The 15,060-nt window shown below is 33.2% G+C and overlaps 3 protein-coding genes across 9 annotated transcripts in view; all 3 read left to right on the forward strand.

The window, feature by feature from the left end:
- The first annotated feature begins 2,757 nt into the window (after positions 1 to 2,757).
- On the forward strand, positions 2,758 to 3,927 carry LOC106318293 (ubiquitin carboxyl-terminal hydrolase 12-like). 4 transcript variants are annotated; one of them, XM_013756201.1, is made up of 5 exons: positions 2,758 to 2,909; positions 3,070 to 3,081; positions 3,187 to 3,256; positions 3,414 to 3,567; positions 3,659 to 3,927. In XM_013756201.1, the coding sequence occupies exons 1-5, from the start codon at positions 2,880 to 2,882 to the stop codon at positions 3,912 to 3,914; spliced, it is 522 nt and encodes a 173-aa protein (XP_013611655.1). In that variant the 5' UTR covers positions 2,758 to 2,879; the 3' UTR covers positions 3,915 to 3,927. The 4 variants fall into 4 exon arrangements, with proteins under 4 accessions (XP_013611655.1, XP_013611656.1, XP_013611657.1 ...); XM_013756202.1 differs by having other exon boundaries at positions 3,190 to 3,256; XM_013756203.1 differs by lacking the exon at positions 3,070 to 3,081.
- Positions 2,793 to 15,060, forward strand: part of LOC106318289 (ubiquitin carboxyl-terminal hydrolase 12-like) — a 20,952-nt gene continuing 8,684 nt past the window's right edge. The window contains exon 1 of one of the 2 annotated variants that reach the window (XM_013756195.1): positions 2,793 to 2,822. The gene's annotated coding sequence lies outside the window, so the exon portion shown is untranslated. The remainder of the gene's footprint in view (positions 2,823 to 15,060) is intronic. The other variant, XM_013756196.1, reaches the window with a different exon arrangement.
- On the forward strand, positions 10,922 to 12,453 carry LOC106318291 (nucleolin 2-like). 3 transcript variants are annotated; one of them, XM_013756198.1, is made up of 7 exons: positions 10,922 to 11,025; positions 11,108 to 11,166; positions 11,260 to 11,403; positions 11,490 to 11,612; positions 11,713 to 11,832; positions 11,991 to 12,154; positions 12,234 to 12,453. In XM_013756198.1, exons 1-7 carry the CDS (start codon positions 11,005 to 11,007, stop codon positions 12,263 to 12,265), a joined length of 663 nt encoding a protein of 220 aa, XP_013611652.1. In that variant the 5' UTR covers positions 10,922 to 11,004; the 3' UTR covers positions 12,266 to 12,453. The 3 variants fall into 3 exon arrangements, with proteins under 3 accessions (XP_013611652.1, XP_013611653.1, XP_013611654.1); XM_013756199.1 differs by having other exon boundaries at positions 12,239 to 12,446; XM_013756200.1 differs by lacking the exon at positions 11,713 to 11,832.

A 15,060-nucleotide genomic window follows, 5' to 3' on the forward strand; every position in this document is an offset into this window, starting at 1 on the left:
TCTTTATGTACATTCAGAAAATCTGCAACATTGAGAAATATTAAATCAGTAGATACTCTCACACACTTCATAGGCTACAATCCATTTTTTATTGAATTGATCTTCCATAAAACACAACATATAAGAAAACATTGTGATTATTGTATGTCTTCACTCACCACATCGGTGAAACAAATCAATTTGTCAATCCCGTAGTTGTTGTTGTATCAATATCACTTTCCGAAGATGTTGCATGTTCTCATTCGCACAATCAAATATGAAACTTCAAAGTTTGCCGATCTTTTAATATTCACATGTTTAGTGCCAACCTGAATTGATCATTATGAGGACCGACCTGTTTGAACTTGCATCTTGCCCTTTGCTTTTTTATTGTCTTGTCTTGATTCCCCTGGTCTGCAAACACTATTGGCTCCCTGATATGGATGAACATGTTTAAGTGTTTTTTATTATGCAACTTTCTTTATACAAACTATGTAGAATCATAGAACTCCGTAACAAAATAGTCCATTTCATTCAGAAATGTGAGGGCATTTGGAGCAGCCAATAAAAGCATAGACTATATTTGCAATTGCCAATGAAAGTAAAAACAAAACCAAAGCCATGGTAATTATGAGCATTAAGATTGTCAACGGCTAATGAACGTCTTCTCTTCTCAATCATCAAAATCTTCATCGTGATTGTAATAATGCTACACATATTTGATTCAATATGTGTATCTACTAAATCTTTGTCGTGCAATTGTCAAGCTCTTGAAGCATGCTAGCTACCAAATCTTCTCTTCTTAGCCATCGCGATTGTAGTAATTCTACAAATATTAATTGATTCAATAAATTACTTGGACAAAGAAAAGTTGCAATAATGAAAATAAATATAGTAATGATACTATGAAGAAACCACACTTGGTTACATTGGTAGGTTGAACAACAAATCGTATGAAACCACGATCTCCAACATCGACATCACCTAAGGAATTCTGAAATTCAAGGAAATAATAGGCAAAACAACTATACAAAACTCTAGGTCAATCCGTTTTGCATACTGAAATTCCAAGCCCAACTATGAAACGGTAACTGATCTATGAATGGAAAAATTGTAAAAGAAAAAATGATAGAGGTACATGTGAGATTGGGAGCTTGAGAGATCGAAAGATATGTTGATTTGGGGTTTCAAAGTCATATCAATCTGCAATATAGATGTACAGTTCTACATAAAATCCAAATATCAAAAATAAAATAAAATTATGACAGTAACTAGTAAGCTACTAATCCAACTTGGTCGACAAAACAGATGTGTATGTTGGTGCGTCTAGCTTAACAGCGGATCATACAATATTTTTAATTTAAAACCTATTTATTTAAAAATGTAGTATTTTGAATAATTTTTGAGATAATTTATCAATCGTAAATATTCATATTATATTTATTATTGTTTCTCCGAAACCAAATTTATATTTGTAAGATTTGTATCATGTTTTTCTCTCAAACATAATTTTGGACCACAATGAACAACTTTAAAGATCAATCTTTTGTATATAGAATGAGTAACATTTTAGATTCCATTATGCTAAACATTGACAAAGGAAAACTATATTTTCACCCTGATACAAGTTGATTTTAAATTTTTAGGAATTCATGTAAGTCTATTTTCATAAAAATATCATAGTTTTGTATATTAAATAAATATTTTTTACGAAATATAAATTTACATGCAGAGTAGAGTACGTTTTCTAGCATCAGCGCCAATGAATTTTTCCATCACTCCCGGCTGCAAACTGATTATGGCCGCCACCAACGAGTTCGATCTACGATTTTTTTTGTATCATTTGCCACATGATGAACCGTCCCTTATGAAACTCATATGAAGTTTTCACTCTGGCTAAGGCAGTGATGTCATTCACTGGGAAATATACCAAAAATCATTTACAGCTTATAAAATGTAACCGTCGTCAAGTATAAAATACATCTATTGCAAGGGTTCTCTATTAAAATTGTGTGAGATACTCACTTGGGAACTCTTGCATTTGCTCTAATGTCAAGTTAATAGTTTTCACCGTGTATAATATATAATGCAAATCTAACACGTTTGATCTAATCAATACAAAAATATTTCAGATGCAAACAGGAGAATATACAAAAACATCATAAGCTAATCTAATTTAATGATACCCAAATTCAAAATTTTTCCAAGGCCCGATTTACAGAAGAGATAAGAATTTGATATTTGATTTATTGTCTAAAGTTTTAAAATCCACAAACATTACTAGTTCTAATATTATTTATAATCAGTTGATCTTTTCGGTAATTTAGTCAAATTATTTTTTTTGTTAAAAATTAAACTTCCTTATGTTTTATTATTTCATAACTAATTTTTCCCAATTAGTTTATTCAGTAAACTAGGTTATGGCAAAAATAAAATACAAAAATTATAGAGATAAAAGAATACTTATGGAGAATATACAACACATAATGAGAAAAATCTTATAGAATAATCCCAAAATAAAAAAAAAATCAACCTTTATCAACAAAGAAAACAACACAGAGAGTGAGAGACCAAAAATTAGAAGTCCTCAGGTGAAATATAATCGGACTAATCATCCAAGCAGCCACGTCGAGAGTTTTGTATGACAGCAGCAGCATCCTAAGGCTTTTACGTGTCACTTTCTCACTGGTCTGTCGCGTTAGAAAGGACCCAACCTCGGAGAAAATATAAATCTGAGTACGGAGGGAGCTTCGCGAAATTACAATATTACCCCTTAAATTATCGAAGCCCAGCGAAAGAGTAAGAGCGATTGTATAATCTCTCTCTCCAGTGACTTTGGCGTCTCTTTGATTTTTTCACCGTTCGTCGGTCTCTCGATCCCACCGTCAATTCTCCGGCCAATGACTATAATGACTCCGCCTCCCGGTGATGTAATCTCCGATTCATCACTCTCTCTCTCTGTTTCTGCTTAATTTGATGTTTCCCGTCGTGGCTTCGTTATGCATCTGCTCTGAATCTGCTTCTGATTGTTTGGTTAGCTGATCCCTTAGGGTTTGATTTGAATTTGAAGCGATTGAATCGTCGTTGCAGGTGGTGCGACTGGTGTGTTAGTTTAGTGATTGTAGTTTCTATTTTTGTTGTTCTGATCACCGTACGGCGAGATTGGGGGAGAAGTCTTATTCATGGAGGTTTGTTCATGTTTCGCAGCAGCAGGAGGATGAGGAGATGCTTGTGCCGCATTCAGATTTGGTTGACGGCACTGCTCAGCCCATGGAGGGTAGGACTTTTTTAGGCTTGATTCAATTTGATTCGCTGATGAAATTTCTCGTATTCTTTGATCTTTGATGTGATGAAATGGATGATATATAGCTTCTAGGGTTTTGTGATTCTTCCTGGTGCTTATATATTCCACCAACTGTTTGATGCATTTGTAGTTTCGGAAACTGAGGCTGCTGTGAGTACTGTGGAGAACCAGCAGCCAGCTGAGGATCCTCCCACTCTGAAATTCACGTGGACTGTCCCAAACTTTTCTAGGCAGAACACCAGGAAGCATTACTCTGAAGTATTTGTCGTTGGAGGATACAAATGGTAATTAGTATACAACCTAGTTGCACTGTAATTTCTTGTTTGTCCAATATGCATTTTGATTGGTCGACACCATTTGGATTTGCTTGTGCAGGCGCATATTAATTTTCCCGAAAGGGAACAATGTCGACCATTTGTCCATGTACTTAGATGTTGCTGATGCTGCGACTTTGCCTTACGGCAAAGCTAATTTCATTACTCTTATTTTCTCTGTTTTTTCTTCTGCTTCTTCTTTTAGAGGGAAGCTGATTCTTTCATTTATTAGACAGAGAACCCAAATACTTTGCTGGAATTTAATCTTTATGTACATTAAGAAAATCTGCAACACTGGAGAAATATTAAATCAGTAGATATTCTCTCACACTTCATACGCTACAATCCATTTTTTATTGAATTAATCTTCCATAAAACACAACATATAAGAAAACATTGTAATTATTGTATGTCTTCACTCATCACAGCGGGGAAACAAATCAATTTGTAATCCTGTAGTTGTTGCTGTATCAATATCACTTTCCGAAGATGTTGCATGTTCTCATTCGCATAATCAAATATGAAACTTCAAAGTTTGCCGATCTTTTAATATTCACATGTTTAGTGCCAACCTGAATTGATCATTATGAGTAGCGACCTGTCTGAACTTGCATCTTGCCCTTTTGCTTTTTTATTGTCTTGTCTTCATTCCCCTTGTCTGCAGACACTATTGGGTCCCTGATATGGAGGAATATGTTCAAGTATTTTGTTTTGCAACTTTCTTTATACAAACTATGTAGAATCATAGAAGTTGGTAACAAAATAGTCCATTTCTTTCAAAAATGTGAGTCCATTTGGAGCAGCCAATAAAATCAGAGACTGTATTTGCAACTGCCAATGAAAGGAAAAACAAAATACAAACCCGGATCTTCCAACTTAGGTAAGTGTAGAGCTGGTTTGGCCGTTTTTGGACATTGGGCCATAACTTCATATTTCCGTTGACTTTTCTCCTGATTATTGGCTTGTTGGAAAGATAAGAGATCCATATTGAAATCCATGAGCTGTTTTTGGTCGGAACACTTCTTAATTGGGTTTGAAACAACTTTTAAACTCGGATACTCGCAGATAGACGGACTGGGGAACCTCCGGTTTGGAAAATTCATATCTTTCTGGTCCGAGTAGCTTTAACGACGTTTCCAATTGTTCCTGGCTCCTTGTTTAGTTTAGAATGCATGAAAATTGGGTTCATTGCAAAATTCCTCCTGGTTGGTGAGATACGCTGTTTTGACTAAACACATATTCTGGTTGGTCCTTCGGTTGGCTGAATGGTGCATCCGGTTGGCTCCTGGTTCAGGTGTGGTTTCTGTGCTTATATCACCTTCCCAAATCAACTATCTGCTTGAAAAAAGCTTCAGATTGCATTGTCAGAGCAATTGCGTAACAAATATCATGCAATTGCTTGAGGGCACAGGTTTGCAGCCGACTTGGATCCCTGATTCTCCATGAATTGTACCTCATTAGATATCAACAAGCTGTGTCCTGAATGGGACATTCTCACAAGCACAAAAGTTTTCATCCTTGTGCAACATCTTCAACTCCTCATATGAAGGCCAATCAGCAAGCTTATAAGCATCTTACAAACGAAATTGTTTCTCTTAATAACCATTTTCCGAAATCAGATATAACTAATATTGAGTTTTACCTTCAAATTCATCTTCATGTCATCAGCAACACTGTAGATAACGGAATGGACAAATTTGGCCTCGTTGAATCTCTTCTCAGTCATTGAAAGTGGTGTCTCATCGGGGAAGATTTCTCCTGATTCAGCATTCACTTCTGCAACTCGAAACGCTTCCATCCGGCGAAGTGTAAGCACCTGAACAGGAGGAACAACTGCTGACAAAACGAGTTTACACTTCTTTTTGTACTCAACAAGCCAAACAACAGCCTCTCTGCCTTCCAGCTTTTTGACTTTTACCCATAACGATACCACCTTCAGCAGGATATCTTGACTCTTACATTCTACACTTCAAGTCAGGTTTCTTTTCTTCTTTTTACATTCTACACTTTAAGAACGCAAAAAGGAGATCGCGAGAGTCCTGAAAGATTCAATCAGTTATATCAGAATCGATTCATTGACGGAATAAGAGATAAGCAACAAATAAAGGAAATAAATATAATAAAGATACCTTGAAGAAAACACACTCGGTTACATTGGTAGGTTGAACAACAAATCGTATGAACCACGATCTCCAATATCGACATCACCTAAGAAATTCTGAAATTCAAGGAAATAATAAGTTAAACAACTATACAAATCTCTAGGTCAATCCGTTCGCATATTGAATTCAAAGCCCAACTATGAAACAGTATCTGGTCTATGAATGGAAAAATTGATACAGTTACATGTGTTATTGGGAGCTTGAGAGATTGAAAGATATGTTGATTTGGGATTTCAAAGTCATATCAATCTGCACTATAGAAGTACAGTTCTACATAAAATCCAAATATCAAAAATAAAATAAAATTATGACAGTAACTTGTAAGCCACTAACCCAACTTGGTCAACAAAACGGATGTGTATGATGGTGTTGGATCACACAATTTTTTTTTTAATTTAAAACCTATTTATATAAAAATGTAATATTTTGCATAATTTTTTAGATAATTTATCACTTGTAAATATTCATATTATATTTATTATTGTTTCTTCGAAACCAAATTTATATTTGTAATCATGTTTTCCTCTCAAACATAATTTTGGACCACAATGAAACGACAAAATAGAAAATATAAATCTGACAACATTACACATGAATAAAAAGCAAATATAAAGCCTCTATTTTAGTGTATATATCATTATTGTAAAACATAAGAGATATGTAATTTTAATTACGATCTAATTAACAAAAAATATATTCCATATGCAAACAAAAAAAATTACAAAACATTATAAACTAATTTAGTTTAATGTTATACACTATAGTTTTTCAAATCCTAATTTAGGGAGGAGATAAGAACTGAATTTTTGATTTATTGACTAAAAGATAAAAAATCACAAACCTTACTAGTTCTGATATTATTTTCAATCAATTGGTTTATTTTTTACTTTAATTAAAAATTAAATATACTTATGCTTTATTTTTTCATAATAGCTCTTATGACCAAACCACAGTCAACTGCTTTGTTGAGGACGTCCTGAATAAGAGGTGTTATTCCCTTCCCAAATCACCTCTCTGCTTGAAAAAAGCTTCAGCTTGCCTTGTCAAAGCAATTGTGTAACAGATATCACGCAATTGTTTGAGGGCACAGGTTTGCAACCGACTTGGATCCCTGATTCTCTATGAATTATAACTCATTAGAGAAATCCTATCAAGAAGTTGTGTCCTGAATGGGACATTCTCGCAAGCACGAAAGTTTTCATCCTTGTGCAACATCTTCAACTCCTCATATGAAGGCCAATCAGCAAGCTTATAAGCATCCTACAAAGGAAATTCTTTGTTAGCCTTTAATTCCGTACATTCAGAAAATCTGCAACACTTCATACGATACAATTCGTAACTAACTAATCCATACAACAAAATATATAAGAATCCATTGAGAGTATAACTATGAAGTTTGAAGATTATTGAATTGATGTTGTAGGTTCTCAATAGAAGTTAAGAAACAAAATAATCCATTTTAAAAAAGAAACATTAATGCAATTTGAGCAGTCAAATAAAAGAAAAAATGTATCTGGAACTGCATGCTATCACGACGCCATCATGCTTGTCAACCACCTGAGGGAATTACCAATTCTTATCTTCTCTTCTCTTCTCAATCAAAATCCTTATCGTGATCGTAGTAGTCCTACACATTCGTTTCAATCAATTATGAGGAAGGGAATCTAAGCAGTAAAAAGAATAATTGACCAAGTACCTTGAAGATTACACACTCAGCAACTGTGTTAGGTTCAACAGCAAACCTGAGAACACCTCTATCTCCATTTTTAATATCATCTAGGCTATACTGGAATTCCAGGTAGTGTTTCCCTTTCCTATCAACTCCATCACCTAGAATGAAATGAATACAATGGTAAATTTTTCTACAAGAAAGTAAAAAAAAAATAATTGGAAAATATGACAGTATAAACCTGTTAAAAGCATCGTATGAAGATCTAATTCACATCCATTATCCTTTTCAAAGGCTAATTTCCCATCCGCAGTGGGCTCAAAAACCAACTACAAAGTTAATAAATATCACCAAAAGAATCAGAACAGATCACAAAATAAGAAGGTACATAGTATTACATCTTTCCTGACGAATTTGTATGAAGGGAACATGAAAACAGAACATGTGAGTGGTCCCTCCTCAAGCGCATCCAAAATTTTCTCTTGCATGTATGCTCGTTCAACATCTATACCTGCTGTCAAAACTGTCATTTGTTGCTTTATCAATTTGGGATGATCCTGAAAAAACATTACATCAGAATGGCAAACAAAATAATAGTTTAAGTACAGATAATGTCATACATATTCAATAGTTCCATCAGAGTCATTAGAATCTCCATCAGATTCTGAAGCCTTTCTCTCACGGGAATAGGTAAGGGGACATTCTTTGTCGAGGATGTAATCTTCCCGCTGCAGGATCTTGACCAACGGCTCAAGCTCAGAAAGAGTCCAATCTCTATGAACCAAACGATCATCAAGTGCTTTGTTGGACACATCTTGAATGGACATGTAAGATTCCCTAGATAGTTTACCAATCTTCTTGAAAAACGCCTCACCATGCCTTGTAAGGGCAATTGCATAACAAATGTCATGCAATTGCTTGAGAGAGAAAGTCTGAAGACGACTATGATCCTTGATACGCCAAGAGTTGTATCTCATAAGAGCAATCATGTCAATAAATTGCGTCTTGAATGGTACATTCTCGCAGGCAAGAAATTTCTTATCTTTATCCTGGAACAATAATAGCATGGAACATGCAACATTGTAGAGAACTAAATACACATGCTTGGACTTGTTGAATTCTCGTTCACAATCTCAAATATCCTTTGTGAGAGAAGGATTCTCGTCAAGAATAATGTCACCAGGTTTCTTAGTCACTTCTATAACTGTGTGTAACCGATATGTACTATATATGTACAATTTACATAGAATTCAAGTATTAAAAACTAATAATGACAAACAACTAACAAGCCACTAATCAAAATTGGTCGATAAAAATAAAAGTATATGTCTAGCCTAGCGGCCGATCATAAAAAAAAAATTTAAAAGAATTTTGTTATCTGGAAATACAGTGTTTCGCATAGTTGTTGAGATAATGTATTACTAGAAAATATTTCTATTAGACTGGTTAGTTCTTTTTTTGATAACCAGATTTATGTTGTGAAATTTGTAACTCTAAATCATAACCAAACATCAAAATAGAAAATACAAAAATTACGGCATTATACATGAATACGACAATAAATACTTAGTTTTAGTGTATATATCGTTATTTAAAAAAGATAAATATGTGTAACTTTTCATTACGATGCAAGGTATTATTGTTTAGAATGATGTATGTAACAAGAAAAGTGACCAATTACACACTGTTTATCATTAAAGTCTAATACTTGTATAAAGTTTGGATCAACTATTTCAAATCTTAATCTCTCTTCCATGTTTCAGCCTTTTAGTTTCATTTCAATGAATGCATGATATACAAGGTCATTGTTAGCAAATGATTACGGAAAAAAAAAAATCTCAATAGAAATCTATGAAATCAGCTCCCAAAATATATTGTCAAATCAAACACCCTTTTTTATTGTCCAAAGAAAATTAATAAGTAATCAGCTTTCAGTAAATGGATTAGTTTTTTAAAGTAAATGTATTAGTTATATGCTTCAAATCTTTCATATAAGTATAATTACAAGTTCTTCAAGAATTTTATGCACAAGATTAATTACGTAATACTCCTTTTGTATACAAAAGATGAATGTTCTATCTTTAGTTACTACATTTTGCTTTAAAATTAGAACATAAATTAAAATGTAAAAATGTAAGTGGTTGAATATTATTGAAAATCAAATAAGATTTTAAATCACTAAAAGTTAAAATGAAAAAATAATAGATAAAAGTAAATGTTTAATTTTTAATATGTGTGAACAACATTAAACATCAATCTTTTGTATACAGAATGAGTAACATTTTAGATTCTATTATGCTAAACATTGACAAAGGAAAATTGTATTTTCACATTGATACAAGTTGATTTTAAATGTTTAGGAATTCATGTAAGTATTTTCATAAAAATATCATAGTTTTGTATATTAAATAAATATTTTTTTACGAAATATAAATTTACATGCAGAGTAGAGTACGTTTTCTAGCATCAGCGCCAATGAATTTTTCCATCACTCCCGGCTGCAAACTGATTATGGCCGCCACCAACGAGTTCGATCTACGATTTTTTTTGGTATCATTTGCCACATGATGAACCATCCCTTATGAAACTCATATGAAGTATTCACTGTGGCTAAGGCAGTGATGCCATTCACTGGGAAATATACCAAAAATCATTTACAGCTTATAAAATGTAACCATTGTCAAGTATAAAATCACATCTATTGCAATGGTTCTCTATTAAAATTGTGTGAGATACTCACTTGAGAACTCTTGCATTTGCTCTAATGTCAAGTTAATAGTTTTCACCGTGTATAATATATAATGCATATCTAACACGTTTGATCTAATCAATACAAAAATATTTCAGATCCAAACAGGAGAATATACAAAAACATCATAAGCTAATCTAATTTAATGATACCCATTCAAAATTTTGCCAAGGCCCGATTTACAGAAGAGATAAGAATTGGATTTTTGATTTATTGTCTAAAGTTTAAAAATCTACAAACATTACTAGTTCTAATATTATTTATAATCAGTTGATCTTTTCGGTAATTTAGTCAAATTACATTTTTTTTGTTAGGATAAAACATAGGTTCAGGGTAAAATTGCTTGTTGCCATTTTCTAATATGCATTTTGATTTGTCGACACCATTTGGATTTTTGATTGTGCAGGCGCATATTAATTTTCCCGAAAGGGAACAATGTCGACCATCTGTCCATGTACTTGGATGTTGCTGATGCTGCTAGTTTGCCGTACGGTTGGAGCAGATACGCTCAGTTCAGTCTGGCTGTAGTCAATCAAATCCACACCTGATATACCATTAGAAAGGGTACCTGTAAACGTGGTATCAAAATCAACTTTGTCAATTCCTAAGGCTACATGGACTTAGTCAAGGCCCGACATAAATTTACGGCCCAGAAAATATATATAAAGCTAGGTCATACCAAAAGCCTTTTAAAACATAAAAAAATCAATAATATATACCTACCTTCTTCCAAATAGAAGAGAACCTTTTTTTTTTTGAAACACTAATATAAAAAAATATCGCCGCTACTCGAAAACCTATCATCCCGATCTTCCCAACTTGTTCCAATGGAGGGATCCGCGACCAAAGTAATATTCTTCATATCTTTTAACCTCTGTTTCTTTTCGGAGGGATGGTTTCTGATTAGATCTTTTTTATACCTACACGTAGGGGATGAGTCTGCTGACATTGAACGAAAGTGAGACCAAGAAAACCAGACCAAAAAACAGGTAAGAATTTGCTAAGCTTTGGGTCTGTAAAGATTGTTGATTCTTATCTCGTTGGCAACAATAATCACATGTCGTGCAATCAATTTATTGCAGCTACATTGGGAGGATTCTCGTGAAGGGATATAACACTCAGTTGTCCCATGATGACGTGGAAAGCTCGTTGAGGAAACTTTTCTCTTCATGTGGAGAGATCACTGATGTTTACATCGGCGTACTCGCGAATAATACTCTCAGAAGGTATGTGAGACTACTTCCTCCAGTATCTCAACTCAAGTTTATATATGCAATATGCTAACGTTTGTTTTTTTTTAATTGTTTCACAGTTTTGGTTTTGTTTATTTTCGCGGAGAAGGCGCAGTGGACAAGGCGTTGCAGCTTAGTGGACGTGACATGGGAGGATGGAATGTCATTGCTGATCCTCATCCGTTTCCGAAAGATGCAGACTGGTAACACAAATAATTTTAATATTTTGGTATTCTCTTTCTTTGAAGATGTCTGGATAACATATATACATATATATATATATATATATCGATATTATTGTAGCTGCCCTGTGGTAGCAGTTCAAGGATATGACACTAGTCTTAGTAAGACTGATATCAAGAAAGTGTTGACTACACATTTCTCTTCATGTGGAGAGGTCACCGAAATCCGGATTCACAAGCGGTGTGTGTGCATGGCTTAATTCTTTTTTTTTTTTTGAGAAAGAAATGGCTGGCTTAATTCTTTTTTTGTGTGCATGGCTTAATTCTTCCTCCCTTCTATTAAAACAAAGCAAATACTAAACTTAAGAGGACTTTGTTTTTTTTTTTTTTTTTTTACAGCATAGGTGCAGCTGCCGTTTATGTTTATGGAGAATGTGCGGAAGAAAAGGTGTTGGGTCTTGATGGGAGCTACATTGGAGAACACCAAATAATTGTTAAGCTTGTTAGTGCGCGGAGAATATACACCGTCCACCCTCGTCGTCGTCATCGCTGTCCTTTCCCTGGTACATAATTTTGGTTCTTGATTCCTGTTTCTTGTTTATTGGTAACTAACAAAGTAAAACCTTCCTTGTTTTATTTTAGTTAAGAAGGCTAAGATGACTTCTGAAGAGTAGAAAAGCTCTCGGATCTACTGGGAGAATACAAAGACAAATCTCTTTGTTGTTTGTACTTTGTGAAGTAAATTCAACCTTCTGTCTAGTACTTTTTACGCTTTTTTCTTTCTTCTAGATTTTAAAATCAACTCTGATAATCGTCTTCTGAGTTCATTCGAACTTTTATGTATTGTATTTTTGTTTCGAGCTTTAAATTAAAAGTTTAATAATCATTATCGTTATCGATCTTATTTGAACTCACTTCTTTCCCTTTTGCTAGTAATATGTTCAAATATATTTTTGAGGCAGAGCTCAAAGGTTAGTAACAAATGGTCATTTAATTCCAAAGAAGGCTGAGTTCATTTGGGTATGACCACTAAGATTCAACGTACTCCCTCCGTTTCATTTTACTTGTCGTTCTAGAACTTGGACACACAGATTAATAAAACATTTAAGTTTATCTATTTGCTAGATAAATACATCATTACCAATACACCTAACCAAACATCATTACCAATACAACTAACCATATTTCAACCAATAGAAAAATAGATTAGAATAAAAAGTCAATAAATTTTGCATTGAAATCATAAAATGACACTAATTTTGAAACGAAAATTTTGCTCTAAAACGACATCTAATTCGAAACGGTGGGAGTAGATTTTTAGAGCACAGTTTTTAGCCCCATTTGGAATATTAAACTCAATTCATTACATCATGTAAAAATTGGTTGCATCCGGAGAACTTCTGACATGTGTTATTCAAATTTATATGTAATATAGTCTATTATTTATAGATTTTTAAAAAATTAAAGCATATAATAAATTTAAAATTTTTTAAAATAATTTAAATTGGTTATCCAAATCCGAACCGAATCATCAAAGTTCTGAACCGAACACAAAATCCCAAGCAAAGCCGAAAACGAACGCCCACCCCTACAATTATATATCTTATACGTGTCATCATAGGTTACAAAAATATGTGTTATCATTTAAGTTGGTGTTTGAAATTGGGCTTTGTATTGTATTTTTTTTATATATATATTGACAAAATTTTTGTAATGGTTATTGGAAAATATGTTAGTAAAATTCAATTTTTGAATATATGCATATTTTAATAAATTTTTGATATAAATCAATTTTAAATTATTATTTTGATTTGAACATGTATATCAAGTAACATAAACTCATTATTTTTTAATACTCCATGTAATAGATTTCTAATTTTTTTAATAATATAAGCTCAATACTTCTACTTTTAATAAGATAGATAAGATAGATGAGCGTTAACGACTTTCTAAACGACTTTCCAAATTACAATATACTAGAATGAATTTAAATGATATGAAGCTTGTTTTTGCCTCCTCTTTTTTATCTTTTTAGAAGCGGGTTTCTATATTTAAATGTTTGGACTTATAGACTACATTTAAAACAAAAATAAAGGAAAAACCCACCATAAACAAAACCCACCATAAAGAAAAACAAAACCGATCCAGCATAAGAAAAACAGAAATAAAGGAAAAACCCACCATAAACTTAACGCCGCACCGACCATAACCACAGAGTGGAAGTGCTACCACGCCGGAAAAAGCAAACGACATACATCAAACCAAAACTTCGATCTGAGGTAGATAATAACTCTACCAAGAGAGTGAGAGGAAGACCACCGACGAAGCAATACAAGGAGTACACATAAAGAAACAAGGAGTCAGAAGAAAGAAAGAGAACAAATTCAGTCTTAAGACCATCACGTACAGCAACCACTGACATCATTTCGTTCAAGTACCCACGTCGTCTTCCAAAATATGATCTTATAACTCGATAGTGCCAAATAGATCTAGCAAATGCCACAACAAACAACCACACCACCCCGAAAACAAGACCAACAAGCGTATTGCCACACTAAGACCGACGACAACCACATCAAACATCCATAGAGAGCCGGAGATATAACTGAATTAAGGAAAGCCCATGAAGAAACAAAAAGCTTTGCACCATCCTTATAGCACCGCAAAAGAGCCATCACCTCCGGACCCCAACAGACTGAAGCATGCACCATCAAGAAGAAGATATACACATATTCATCTTGAAATCACGAGAAAGGAGCTCGGAGTTAGACGGAAAAAGCGTACCCCTCACCACCATCAACATTCAAAGCTAGCGACTAGCAAAATAGAGGAAAAAAATATAGATCTGTTTTTCAAAAAGGAAAGAAAAGGAAACAAATGACTGTCTAATGAAAGCTTATCAAAGTCTGCACGCCTCACCAATTAACTTCCTTGCATTTCCTTTAATGAAAAACATGTATTTCTTCTTTAAACATCTTGATCCGCGTATCCGTGCAGGTTTTTTCTTCATATATTAAAACATTTTAGTTTATATAACAAAATTTATCACTAAATTAATGTAATTTAAATGTATTACATAACTCTATAATGCCTATATTTAAGTGGCTTATATTGTTATTACTATAAATTTTGTAACAAATTTTATTTTGAGAACATTATTATGTAACAAACTATTTTACATAACTTTTAATTTTATTTTTAAGTTCGAAATGTATATGGAAATCAAATTAAATCGGACTTACATAATAGAGAAGAAATATTTTGAGATATTGTTAAGAACAACAAAAAATATTTTTTTAAAGAAACTATAATATATTGTACATGCAAAATAATTTTGAAGAAAAATCTTATTTGAAAAATTGCTTGAAATACACAAAGTTGGATAAGATTTTTTAATTTCATTTTATTTGCAATAGAAATGGATATTTCTTTCTAACAAAATCTTCTTAAGATCTTTATAAAATGTATT

This window comes from Brassica oleracea, chromosome C9 (assembly GCF_000695525.1).
Source record: "Brassica oleracea var. oleracea cultivar TO1000 chromosome C9, BOL, whole genome shotgun sequence".
NCBI lineage: Eukaryota > Viridiplantae > Streptophyta > Magnoliopsida > Brassicales > Brassicaceae > Brassica > Brassica oleracea.

Excerpts from the sequence above, each read along its gene's own strand:
- LOC106318291 (XM_013756198.1), top strand. The coding sequence starts at position 11,005 with ATGGAGGGATCCGCGACCAAA. Across the intron at positions 11,613-11,712 it reads TTTCCGAAAGATGCAGACTG|CTGCCCTGTGGTAGCAGTTC; the intron begins GTAACACAAATA and ends ATATTATTGTAG. Across the intron at positions 12,155-12,233 it reads TCATCGCTGTCCTTTCCCTG|TTAAGAAGGCTAAGATGACT; the intron begins GTACATAATTTT and ends GTTTTATTTTAG.
- LOC106318293 (XM_013756201.1), top strand. The coding sequence starts at position 2,880 with ATGACTATAATGACTCCGCCTCCCGGTGAT. Across the intron at positions 3,257-3,413 it reads CACTGCTCAGCCCATGGAGG|TTTCGGAAACTGAGGCTGCT; the intron begins GTAGGACTTTTT and ends ATGCATTTGTAG. Across the intron at positions 3,568-3,658 it reads GTCGTTGGAGGATACAAATG|GCGCATATTAATTTTCCCGA; the intron begins GTAATTAGTATA and ends TTGCTTGTGCAG.